Here is a 13,583-nt window from a genome sequence, read left to right as displayed (position 1 = left end):
GTTTTTTGTTTGTATTTTTACAATAAATATAAAGTACAATACAGTTTCCACAATTAATTAGGAACACCTGTACACCAGCACATTAATGTATTTATTTAATCAGCCAATCATGTGTCAGTAGCACAATGCATAAAATCGTCTGGGTTATGCATGTAACCCTGTTCCCTGAGAAGGGAACGAGACATTGCTTTTAGCATAACACTATGGGGAGCTCCCCTCGCGCACGACCGGCAACTGAAACTTGTGTTATATCATGCCTATAGGCCTGCCATGATCAGGTGACGTGGCAATTAAGCACGTCGCGTAATATATATATACATATATATATATATATATATATATATATATATATATATATATATATATATATATATATATGACATCTGTGAACCGCGCCGTCAGCCTGTATTATCTGAAGCGAAGACACAATTCATAGGCCTACCCCGGTATAACAAAGCTACGCAATGTCTTGTTCCCTTCTTAGGGAACTGAGTTACATGTGTAAGTCAGATGTTCCCTTTCAAAGGGAACTCCACACTGCATTTAGCATAACACTATGGGAACGACAATGATAATCATAATAATAATAATAACAATAATAATAAAAATAATAAACTTTATTTTATAAAGCGCCTTTAAATTCAGCTTCTCAAAGCACTGTACACAAAATAAGCAGTACACAGAAAAATAAAAAACATAAAGTTAATAAGAATAACATTGTTAATAATAATAATAATAATAATAAAAGAAGACATCAGTAGTCAAATGCAAGTTTAAAAAAGTGTGTCTTAAGTTGAGCTTAAAAAATGCCAAAGGTCTGAGCTTCCCTGAGTTCAGGAGGAAGAGAGTTCCAAAGCGAAAGAGCATACACAGAAAAAGCCCTGTTACCCATAGATTTTAGGTGGGTTTGTGGAACAGTTAACAAATTGCACTGTGAAGAGCACAGTCTGCGATTTGGGGTGTAAGGGATTATTAAACCAGATAAGTAATGAGGAGCCAAGCCATGTAATGCCTTGTATGTCAACATCATGATCTTAAAATCGACACGAAACCTGACCGGGAGCAAGTGCAAGGACTCCAAAACAGGAGTAATATGTTCACATTTCCTGTTTCCCATCAGGATCCTGGCAGCAGAGTTTTGAACATATTGCAACTTGTAGATTGTGGATTTAGAAACTCCGGCTAAAACGGCGTTACAGTAATCCAACCGAGTAACAACAAATGAATTAATCAGCTTTTCAGCCACAGAGAAGTTTAGCATAGGGTGCAGTCTAGCTATATTTCTGAGGTGAAAAAAGGATGCTTTAACAGTGCTCTGAACAAAAGAATCAAGTGTAAGGCTGGTATCAAAAATTACTCCAAGGTTCCTCATTTTACTTTGAGTCTCTAGAACAGAGCCATCAACCAACAGAGACAGTGGACCAGCTTTGAGAATTTGATGATGGCAACCTATAAGCATAACTTCGGTTTTCCCGCTGTTCAGGCACAGAAAGTTATTATTCATCCATGTTTTTTATCTCAGAAATACAGTCAGAAAGAAAACAAATATCAAGGTTTTCACCAGATTTTGAGTGAATGTAGATTTGGGTATTGTCAGCATAAAAGTGATAATGGAGGGCAAGCGATCGCAGCAGATGCCCAAGTGGTGATGCCTAAGTGTCAGACCTGTAACCACCCATAGAAATAAACTGGGAACAATCAGTAAAACAGGATTTAAACCAGTTTAAAACTGTCCCAGACACACCAAAAACACTTTCAAACAGGTAAGTAAAAGACCATGATGCACAGTATTGAAAGCAGCTCTAAGATCAAGACCCACTCCGTCATACTGAGGGTACGGCCTGTTCAAAAAGACCCAAGCCAGAGGGTCAGTGCAAGACACTTGAGCCCAGGGCGGAATGAATATCCAGGCTGTAATATCGAATGAAGGTGTGTGGCGTAGACCAACCTGCAACAGCGGAGGCAACCCCCATAGTGGAATGAGCCCTTATGCCCAGAGGCGTAGTGAGACTCATAAGCGATTGAGATTGCTTCCACTATCCAATTAGAGATGCGCTGCTTTGACACAGCATCACCTCTACTGTCGCTGCCAAGTAGACCAGCAGCTCCTCCGACTTACGCCACTGGCTGGAGTGGTGGATGTAAGTACAGAGAGCCCTTACTGGACACAGCAGGTGCATTCTCTCTTGATCTGGTGTGACGAACAGAGGAGGGCAGAAAGCCTGCAACACCACAGGCTGGGCAGCAGATGTAGGCACTTTAGGAATATGATCCAGCCTAGGATACAGGAAGGCCTTGGTTAATCCAGGGGTAAAGTCAAGGCAGGAAGGGGCAACTGAGAGAGCTTGTAGATCTTCTACTCGCTTGAGAGATGTCAGAACCAGAAGAAGAGCTACCTTTAGAGTCAGAAGCTTCTCAGAGGCTGACTCTAAGGGCTCAAATGGGGCGCCTGACAGACTTTCCTGGACCACAGAAAGGTCCCAGAAAGGTATGCGCGGCCTGCAGATGGGCCTCAGCCACCTGACACCAGGCATAAACCTCGAAGTTAGAGGATGCTGCCCCACAGAGGCTCCATCGACAGGGGAATGGCTGGCTGAAATGGCGGCCGCATAAACCCTGATTGTAGAAGGAACCCACCCCGCTGAGAAATGTTCTTGTAAGAACTCCAGGACTGTAGGTATTGCACAGTTCACTGTGTCTACAGTGGATCCCTGCAGATGGGAATCTCCCAAGGAGTGCCATCTAGCAGGGATATTATCTCTGAGAACCATATTCAAGCTGGCCAATAAGGTGCTATTAGCAGCAGATGTAGACTGTCTTGGCAAACTCTCGCTAGAACTTGTGGGAGCAGAGCGATCGGGGGAAAAGTGTACAGATGTGACCTCGTCCACACGTGCACCATGGCATCCAGCCCTAATTGTGCAGGAGGAGTGAGGGCGAACCACAGTGGGGAGTGTGTTGTCTCCTCAGCGGCAAACACATGGCCAACCTCTGCCATATAGACTCCACCACTTGTGGATGGAGCCACCAATCCCAGGGCCTCAGCCCCTGCCTCAACAGGATGTCTGCCCCCACATTCCAGTTACCCAGAATGTACATTGCACTCACTGACACAACTTTCCCTCTGCCCAGAGAAGACTGAGTAAGGGGCGCAGACATAATCCTCCCTGGTGGTCAATATATGAGACCACTGCTGTGTTGTCTGAAAACACATGGTGACCTCTCAATTGAGGAAGAAGGAATTTCAGTGCTAGAAATATGGCCCACATTTCTTGGCAATTTATATTCTGCTCTAGATGAGGGCCGCTGCAGAGACCATGAGAGACAGCTAGCTGTATGTACAAAATATACAAAAATTTGTGGCACTTTACACAAACACTAATGCTAGACAGCATTAAGCCTGGTTTATACTCGATGTGTCCGGAATAGCACGAGGGAGCACGCAGCAAAAATGACGTCATTGCATAGTGGGCAGTCGAGTGCATTGAGTGCGTGAGGCCTCATTCCGCATGGCGATTTGTACTGTATTATTTGTAACTTGCCACGCTGAGCCACATCCAAAAATGAATGACTTCAAGGCGACTCTTGCCAAAAGGTACGATTGTACAGGCATCTCTGTGATCTGTGTGGGATCATAGAGATAGCCAGATGGCACAAAATTCATGGAAAGGTTTTTAAAAATAGTGATTTTGATTTGCTTTGTATATACTGTTGAAAGAATAAATCCAAAGCTGAAAGTTTTTTTAGGGGGGTGTACCATGTATTCATTCATCAGTATCTTCACAAATAAACACAGTCACTACACTGCACCATCAGACCATGATTAAACCTCATTCTTTTGTCTCTATACACAGAGACATTTACATTGATGGGCAGCCATAAAGAGTGATCATTCTGTAATAACTTTCTTTGTCTCTATACATAAAGAGACATTTGCACTGATAGGTGAACATAATCACCTGATTTTGTAAATGTGAGAAATTACATTTGCAGGAAGCACCCACTTTTTGCTTATGTCTACAGTAATTTCTAACATTTACAAAATGAGCCTACAATAAATAATACGTCTATTTAATGAAAGCAAAGGTCCATATTTAACAAAAATATTCAATTTCATTTTATTAAATTTCTGTTTTTCAATTTAGTTTTATACATGTTCTCATATTTATGGCTGTATTTTGTTGTAATGTGACAAGTAATAATATCAAGGTTTACTGGTTTTAGATGATTCCTATATGATTCTTTGCTCCTTTTTTTCATACTGTGGGTTTTAGTAAAGTGTACTGAAAACAAACATCGTCAACAATAAACACAACAATTCAGCAACTCCACTCTCTTACGTTTGTAAGCATTGCTATGGCTGTTCCGACAAAGTACTTCTTCTCTCAGCTATTTCCTGTTGGTTTATACATTTACATTACATTACATTTATTCACTTAGCAGACGCTTTTATCCAAAGTGACGTACAAATGTGAAAGATACAAGCAAAGTGATATATCAAGCAAAGAACAATACAAGTAGTGCTACCATACAAGATCCATTAATTGAATTCCAGAAGAAGTAAAGTGCAGAGTAGAGGTGTAAGTGCAATTTTTTTTTTTTTTTTTTTTTTTTTTTATGAGTTGGTTAGGTGTTCATGGAAGAGGTGGGTCTTTAGCTGTTTTTTGAAGAAGGTGAGAGATTCTGCGGTCCGGATTGAGATTGGAAGTGCATTCCACCACTGAGGAACAGTTAGTGTGAAGGTTCTGGAAAGGGACCTTGCGCCACGCTGAGTTGGAACTGCTAAACGTCGGTCGCTAATCGATCGCAGATTGCGAGAGGGAACATAGGCCTTCAGGAGAGAGTTGAGGTAGGAGGGTGCCGTTCCTGACAAGGTCTTGTAGGTGAGCATCAAGGCATTGAACTTGCAGCTACAGGAAGCCAGTGGAGGGAGATGAAGAGGAGTTTGACATGGGTTCTCTTGGGCTGGTTGAAGACGAGGCGTGCTGCAGCATTCTGAATCATCTCAGTGGGTTTGATGGAGCTGGCTGGGAGGCCTGAAAGCAGTGAGTTGCAGTAGTCTAGTTTAGAGATAACAAGAGCCTGGACTAGTATCTGTGTAGCCTGTTCGGTGATGTAGGGTCGGATTTTCTTGATGTTGTAAAGGATGAACCTACAGGACCTTGCAGTTGTTGAGATATGGTCTGTAAAGGTCAAGCCGTCATCAAGAATCACCCCAAGGTTCCTGGCCATCCTGGATGGCTTGAGTGTGAGTGATCTGAGCTGTACAGTGAGGTTGTGGTTGATTGAGGGACAGGCTGGGATGACGAGAAGCTCAGATTTTGCCAGGTTAAGCTTAAGATGGTTTTCCTTAATCCAGACCGAGATGTCCAAAAGGCAAGCAGAGATGCGTGCAGAGACGGATGGATTGTCAGGCTGGAAGGACAAATGGAGCTGGGTGTCATCAGCATAGCAATGATATGAGAAGCCATGAGACTCAATCACCTGCCCTAGAGATGTAGTGTAGATAGAAAAGAGGAGTAGACCCAGAACTGACCCCTGTGGAACGCCAGTTGTGAGTTGCTGAGTTTCAGAAATACCTCCCCTCCATGATACCTTGAAGGATCTGTCAGAGAGATAGGATTCCACCCAGCACAGAACCGTTCCAGTGATGCCCAGGCTGGAGAGAGTTGACAGGAGGATCTGATGGTTCACAGTGTCGAAAGCAGCAGAGAGGTGAAGTAGGATGAGGACAGATGATCTAGAGGTTGCTCTTGCTAGTTGTAAGGCTTCAGTGATGGAAAGCAGAGCAGTCTCCATGGAGTGGTTGCTCTTGAAGCCAGACTGCTTGGTGTCCAGGAGGTTGTTCTGTGTGAGAAAATTGGAGAGTTGATTCAAAACGGCTCTTTCAAGAGTTTTGGAAAGAAAAGGGAGGAGGGAAACAGGTCTGTAGTTGTCAACTATAGCAGGGTTGAGTAATGGTTTTTTAAGCAGTGGGGTAACCCGGGCTTGCTTAAATGAGGTAGGGTATGTGCCAGTAGAGAGCGATGTGTTAAAGATGTGTGCGAAAGCAGGTAATAGTGTGGGAGAGATCGACTGAAGAAGGTGAGAAGGATTAGGGTCAAGAGGACAGGTTGTGGGACGGCTAGAGAGGAGGAGTTTAGAGACATCAGTCTCTGAGAGGGGAAAGAAGGAAGTCAGTTGGGAGTTACATGGAGGAGGAGTCGGTCTATGCATGTCTGGGGTTGAGAACTGGTTCCTGATTGATGTAACCTTGTTGGTAAAGAAAGTGGCAAAGTCATCTGCATTGAGAGAAGTAGGGGAAGGGGGAGGAGGGGGACAGAGTAGAGAGGAAAGGTTTTGAAAAGAATGCGGGTGTTGGGAGAACTACCAATCTTCTCTTGGTAGAATGTGGCTTTAGCAATGGAGATGCTATTGGAAAAAGAAGAGAGAAGTGTCTGGTAATTGGTTAGGTCAATTGGGTTGTTTGATTTGACAGGTCAGCGAGGGGGGTCGAGGGGGAGGGAATTATTCATTCTCTCTCTCTGATAGCCTGTATATATTCTTATCTGAGTACACAGAAATCCCTGTCCCTGTTCTGACACAATACGCTCTCTATTCCTAGTTGTCAAGCAATGACCTAACTGTCAGACCTCCACCCTCTTCCTCGATACATCTATCCATGATTTTCTATACCGCTTATCCTGCTAGGTCATGAGGAACCTGAAGCCTATCCCAGGGAGCATTGGGCACAAGACAGGGTACACCCTGGACAGGGTGCCCATCCATCGCAGGGCACAATCCCATACACATTCACAAACCCATTCATACACTGCGGACACTTTGGACATGCCAATCAGCCTACCATGCATGTCTTTGGACTGGGGGAGGAAACTGGAGCACCTGGAGGAAACCCCCGCAGCACGGGGAGAACATGCAAACTCTGCACACAGGACCATGGTGGAAATCGAACCCCCAACGCTGGAGGTGTGAGGCAAACCACTAAACCACCGTGCGTCCACTCTCTTCCTCCCTTTCTGTATATATATTCTGATCATTAATCAGCATTAAACTAAGAAGCTTTCACTGACCTCTGTGCCTGTGTGACTTCTTCCCAAGCTTGATACTGAGAAGGTAACAGCAGTGTCCAAGAATTTAATTCTGAGGCCGGTATCAGCAAAATTTTAACAGTATGCTTACAGTTCAACTTGCACTGAGCATGACCTTTCATTTCATATTGTTCTACCACAACTATTTGGACAAAATTTCTTTACAAAACTGTTGTCTTACAGTGCCCTCCACTAATATTGGCACCCTTGTTAAATATGAGTAAAGAAGGCTGTGAAAAATTTCTTATACCCTTGTGAAACAGGAAGTCAACAGTGTCCTATTCCTAGTCACCCAGGTGTAGGAATATACATCAAATATATTTTTTCTCATATGAATTAATAGGGGTGCCAGTAATTGTTTCACACCTATATTTAACAAATATATATTTTTTGATAAACCTGTGTTGTGTTTGCAATTGTTTAATATCCATGAGAGCAGAGTATTTTTGTGATTTTCTTAAACAAAATATCAAAAGTTTAAAAAACAAAATTTTCACAGGCCTCTTTGCTCATATTTACCAAGGGTGCCAATATCAGTGGAGAGCACTGTATATGTTTTTTCATTTCTCAATTCATTCATTGAACTTTTATTAACTTATCTGAAAAGCTTCTGACTTATTTTTTATGAGTTATATCATCTTATAACATTGTTCATGTTAACATTCCACCACAGACAGTCTCATTCTGAAAACTATGTATGATTTTATTTTATCTTCAAAGTAATTTCTATTTAGGCCTAATAGTATGAGTTTGATTGATTGATGATATATAATGAAAAAAATATCAGAACATTTAACAAATAAATGATTTGTTTGTTTAATTACTTTTCATATAAACTATCATGTGAGGGGAATAAAGGCAAGATTCTCCATATGCTATTAATGAAAGATTTAACACAATAATGAAAATGTGGAAAAATAACCATGCGCATGATTAATTAAATGAAAAGTGAAATGTACAATAATATAACAATATCTTACTTCGTATTTACAAAAACTATTATAAAGTTTAATTAATAATATTTGTGTTTCTCTGTGTAACTGTCAGGTGAAATTACCTGAAAATACCATATGAAATGAAAATCTGATTAAAATTTGTTTTCAATGTTAATTACAGAAATCGAGCCACACACAAACCATGTTTGAAAAGACCTTTTAGTGTCGTTCCACCAAAAACTGAAGCAAACAAAACAGATCTGGTGATGTTTTTCCATCTGATACCAAAACATGTTTTGTTTCCCTCCAATGAGTGCAAATCAGATTATGTGTTCAGTGTGAAAATACCACCCTCAGGCAGTTTCTGGCTGTCTGTGTCTCAATAACATGACTAATTGTGTCAGTTTGACATCTTGGCAGATGCCTGGAATTGATTGTAATTATAATGAATGAGCTCAACAAAATTATTTGTCAGTTGCTGAGGAAGGCTGATGCTTTCCATTCTAGACTGAATATTTACAGTAAGTATTGTTTATTCAGGTTTATTTATAGACTGGTTATAGAATCAATCAAAATATATATATATCTTGCTTGAAGTGGAATCAATTTACAAATCATCAATTACAAATTACAAATAATACACAGTAAACTTTATTTTACATTTTCATCAAAAGTCAAGTAATAATTTTAGTCATGAACAAAATGTTACATGTCACATAAAAAGAGAAGGATTTATAACATACAGAAACAATAAAAGTATATATATATATATATATATATATATATATATATATATATATATATATATATATATATATATATACATATATATATATATATAAAAAACAAGACAAGCTTCATGTACTGAATTCTAATGGAGGCTTTTTGAAGGGTTCCTGGATATTCCTGAAGCACTTTGGTGTACAAGGATTTGCCTGACAGACCACCAATATACTTGATCCTGATCCAATAAAAGAAAAGAAAAAAAAGCTCCATTAATCAATGTGGCTTAGACCTATTTCTAGTCTAGAGGGGATGTGGTTAGTCTACGGTCAATATGTGTCTTACACAGCGATGGTTCAGTCCATTAGTGGAAGGCTTAACCAAAACAACATGATGTAGACTCCTCCAGTTCATGGTAGCCCTTTCGGTTAGGTTCTGGAAAAAGACAGAGAGGGCTGTTAGCGGAATCAAATCTACCATGAACTGTTTCCTTCTAAAGCCTCCTTTAGAATTTTTATTCCAAATTGCGTTTCATATAAAAACAAAAATAATAAAATGATAAAAAGATTTCAAATGCATTTGAGCCACAAAAAAAGAGAAAACGCATGTTTACAAAAAAAATGTAATGCAAATGAACAAAGGCAGTTTTTATTCATAAACTATTTGACACAATAAGGCCAATTTTGCACATGGTTCACTGTTACATGGTTTACAATTTTATTTACATTTACAAATGATCTACAGTATATCCACACTGATCACACTGTCTTTTAAAAAAAAAAAATTTAGGCTAAACATAGAGCACCATTCTCTTTTAAGTCTTGCATTAATAATACCATGAAGGAGAGATCACTTGATTATTTTCTGCACATCCCATATGATATACACAATTATGCCCACTATCAGGATGCTCTTAAGTAGACAGATGAGACTAACTGTACCGAGTGTCATGTTCTCCTCCACCAGAGGGCGCTGCTCAGGGCAGTTCACCACATTCCCTCTGGCTGCTCCAAGCATGGTCATGATGTCCACTAGATTGTGTTTGCCCTCCTCTCTGGCCTCTTGTATCTCCTCCTCCAGCTCCTCAGCTGCTTCAGCAGCTTCCTCGACCTGCTCCTCTGTCAGCATGCCCTTACCCCTGTGCAAATGAGGTGGTGCCAGTGAGCACAAGGCCTTGAGCTGGCCATACGAGCGCAGCTGTGCCACATTAGTGCGCAGGAAGAGGAGAAGCACATTCAAGTCATTCAACGGGCAGCCCAGCTTCTGACCACTGATTAGCCCCAGAGCAGGAAGTACCTCATACAGTGAGAGGAAGGTGGTGTCCCAACAGAAAAGACGCAGCAGGCTGAACAGGACAATGGGACCGAGCAGCATGTAGATAGCACCGTTAGCCACGCTAATAACCTGGAACACCATCAGGCCGCTGATCTTGCACTGCACCAGTGTCGGAACCCAGACCTGGTCTTGAAGGATCCCGGTACGTATTAAACAGCTGAACTCATCCTGCAGGAAGGCTGAGAGGTGGAAGTAGACCAGGTAGAGACAGGAAGCTGACATGAAGGTAAGCAAAAGGAAGCCACGCAGGAACAGCATGCTGACCAGGAAGTAGGAGCCATGCTTGTATTGCATGTATCTCTCCAGCAGAGGGTACTCAAAGTAACGTTTCCTCTTGGCTCTTACAATAGAAATGGAAGAATTTAAATCTGTTCATGTTCATATTTAAGATTCTCATTAAAAGTTCAATTTTTACATATAAACGCCTTAACTCTAGAATTACATATGATCTTTAGTGACAGTACACATTGGAAGACCGACATACGACAAATAATTTTTTCCTCTTACCTCTGCAACTCTACCTGAAATTCATATGGGTCTGTATTCTGTTTAAGCTCCACAATGCTCTGGGCCAAGCGCACTGAGCGGTTGTAAGATTTGTCCAGCTCATCAATTATAAAGAGCAGATCGGAGCCTAAAGTTGGCATAGCCAGGAACTTCCAGATCAGAGCTGGAAGGTACATCGTCATCGCCATGATCAGCAGGGAGTAGGGGAACATCTGAGACACACAGAGGCACACAATCAGCAAGGTGAACAGAAAAGCCATCACTTTATTAGCATTGCATCATACTGTAAATTATGTCAAAGCTTCAAAAACAAATTTTAGCATGTATTCAGGAAACAATCTGTAAGCAAAGTATGAAGGCATTTATAGCACTGTTTCTTTTTCTGGTAGCAGTATGTATAACCCAACCACACCTTATGAACCCACAGTGAACGTTCTTCTGAGTTTCCATTTTCGTCAAACTCATGGTGCATCAGTGAATCCCAGCAATAGGTGTCTACATATGCAGCCTGCTTCACTGTGAAGTTGCTGGGAGGAAAACAGCTAACCTGTGGACCTAAAAATGCAAAACAGCATTACAATAAGACTTAGAACTGGATTTTAGATTGCTCTCCTAGAAAAATGTAAATTAATTGTAACCCTGAATACAGTTGACTGGCTGTCCTTATGCTCTTACCCCAATGTCCTTACAAGCGTGGATATGCAAACAAAATAATTTTACTGTACTGTGTATATGTAACAATAAAAAACTTTCTGCTTCTTCTTTTATAGTGCAAAACTAATCCGGATATCATGATACCGTCTTCATCCTTTCATGAGCTGAAATGAGAAAAAGACTGGGTGTCAGAAGCAGACTGGCATGGCTGGTCAGAATGGCATGTCTGCTCTATAAATGGAGATTTTTTTTTTTTTTTTCCATGAGCATAGCTGGTGTAAACCACAGCAGCAAGACAAACGTACTGTAGTATTTCTGCTGAGGTGGAGCAGGCCAACGGGCAGCAAGGGTGGGTCCCTACCGCTGAGAAAAAGCCAAGCTCATGCTTTTTATAGACCATTTAAACACTAGTCTTTTCCTCTGAACCTTACAATCAACCTCCAGTGTGCAAAGCATTCACCACAGCTATCCTTATTATGGAAAAGTACACTGTAGAGTACATTTTATAGCAAATTTTTGAGGAAAAAAAAGTGGTACTACTCTTGTTACAATAAATGTCACATGTAAATGCCTTTACGTGAATACAACAAAATATATTTCTTAATCATGATGTAAACCATGTGCGTGAAAATTAAATTAATTGGATGATAATGTCACCAATTTTCATGGGAAAAAAATCACTCTCAACTAGCTGTATTTTGTAAACACGCTTAAATATCACATGTGACCAGAGATGGAATTTTATCCGAATGTAAAGAACTTAGCTTGCGTTGCACGTCTGTCACTTAATTAGCATATCCTCTAGTTAGACTGAAATAGAGAACTGGGAATGAGCAGGCTGACTGTAATTACAGACTCTTGTCATCTTTTCACGTCTCTCTTAATCATCCTCGTGCCAATTAACATCTGTGTGAACTGATTGCAGACCAACTCCAGAGGAACTGATTGCAACGTCAGCTGTCTCCACTGAAACTGACAGCTTCTTTAAGCAAATGGCTGTCTAGGGAGCTCTAGCAATATAGAAATGTTTCTTTCTAACCCACCACAAGCCTGTCAGGCTAAGATTTCTACAAAATATTGCCATCTGGCAAAAAGTTATTAAATATCTCAAATTACATTCCACATCTTGTCAAATCAATTTCAATATAGTGTGTGAAATCAAAGTTGACATTTAATTAAGTTTGCATCAAATTCATTTTATGGGTCTATGGGCTTTAAAGGCAGCTTAAGACACATTCGTCAAATATGTATCGAATTTGTGCTATTTGGATATCAAGATTCATCTTCAGTTGGAAGTTGACATTAGACAAAATGCATTATTGACCACATTAAACAACACTCAGACATCACTCAGATAATTATAGTTTGTTCATATTCCTTGTATTTCAACACTACCAATTCTAACAATTCGTTCATTTGACAATCCATTCATTTCATTTACTAAATGATTTATGATTTTCAGGGTTGTGGTGGATCCAGAGCTTATCCCAGGCACACTGAGCGTGAAGCAAGAGCATCCATCCATTGCAGACTTTTTATACTGTAAATAAAGATCAAAATATCCTCCAAGAATTTTTACTGAATATAATTATATCTTCATCTAACTTTTTTGTTCCAGAGAAACTTCAACGATGCAAAGGTCAGAAGTTCTATTGCATGTTTGCAAGTGTGTTTGAATGAAGGATGGGGATAAAAAGTGCATTTCTTTTTAAAATTAAACTTTTTTGATATTTACAACAGATCTAATGAACAGACATTTTGATTAAGAATACAATACAAAAAACCCTTCCCACTCACCAACTGAGATCTCTCGAGCAAATGCCATAGACACCAGCATTAATGGAAGTCCTACAGATACAAATTTGATGAATTTGTCTAAGGGCAGCTCCAGTTCCAGGTGACGAATGCGGTTGTCTACATTAATGTTCTGAAGCAGGGCATCAGACAGCACAGCCTGTGCAGCTCTCTTAGCAATTGACATGTCCACTTCTGTTGAGCAGAAGATACAATGCTAACTGCTTTTGTTCTTTGACAATTTTGACAGCATGCAAATTAAGCTATTGATTTGAAAATTTATTTGTTAAATCCACATCATTTGTTTTTGTCACCTTGGAACCCCATATTTCCATTTATTGTATTAATTACCTGAGTTCTCTAACCCACACTGCATTAGGAATGAAAGTGATTAAAATATAGTACCTTCAGGTCTCCTGCTGCAGCTGCTGTTAAGTGTGACCTGGTCCCAAGGCTGGGGAGGACAAAGATGCTGGCCAAGACTTTAAATAGTGGAGGAGGGCCGAACAAAATGGGAGGCTGAATGGGACATGGTTAAGGGGTAATT

The 13,583-nt window shown here is 40.4% G+C and overlaps 1 protein-coding gene across 4 annotated transcripts; it reads right to left on the bottom strand.

The window, feature by feature from the left end:
- Positions 1-8,848: 8,848 nt before the first annotated feature.
- panx3 (pannexin 3) lies at positions 8,849-13,583 on the bottom strand. 4 transcript variants are annotated; one of them, XM_053686899.1, is made up of 7 exons: positions 13,442-13,583; positions 13,040-13,231; positions 11,001-11,143; positions 10,589-10,800; positions 9,688-10,421; positions 9,092-9,181; positions 8,849-8,984 (listed from the first exon to the last, which is right to left on the bottom strand). In XM_053686899.1, exons 2-6 carry the CDS (start codon positions 13,221-13,223, stop codon positions 9,123-9,125), a joined length of 1,332 nt encoding a protein of 443 aa, XP_053542874.1. In that variant the 5' UTR covers positions 13,224-13,231; positions 13,442-13,583; the 3' UTR covers positions 8,849-8,984; positions 9,092-9,122. The 4 variants fall into 4 exon arrangements, with proteins under 4 accessions (XP_053542874.1, XP_053542873.1, XP_053542872.1 ...); XM_053686898.1 differs by having other exon boundaries at positions 8,849-9,181; XM_053686897.1 differs by lacking the exons at positions 8,849-8,984; positions 9,092-9,181 and having other exon boundaries at positions 9,188-10,421.

This window comes from Ictalurus punctatus, chromosome 16, assembly GCF_001660625.3.
Source record: "Ictalurus punctatus breed USDA103 chromosome 16, Coco_2.0, whole genome shotgun sequence".
Taxonomy (NCBI): Eukaryota; Metazoa; Chordata; class Actinopteri; order Siluriformes; family Ictaluridae; genus Ictalurus; species Ictalurus punctatus.
Note: the sequence above shows the minus strand (reverse complement) of the source record. Positions and strands in the feature narration are given on the sequence as shown.

Bases quoted from the DNA above. Each gene is read 5' to 3' on its own strand.
- panx3 (XM_053686897.1), bottom strand. From the start codon at position 13,223: ATGTCAATTGCTAAGAGAGCTGCACAGGCTGTGCTGTCTGATGCCCTG. The intron at 11,144-13,039 runs GTGAGTGGGAAG...TTGCATTTTTAG, and splicing joins TGCTCGAGAGATCTCAGTTG to GTCCACAGGTTAGCTGTTTT. The intron at 10,422-10,588 runs GTAAGAGGAAAA...TTCTATTGTAAG, and splicing joins TTTCAGGTAGAGTTGCAGAG to AGCCAAGAGGAAACGTTACT.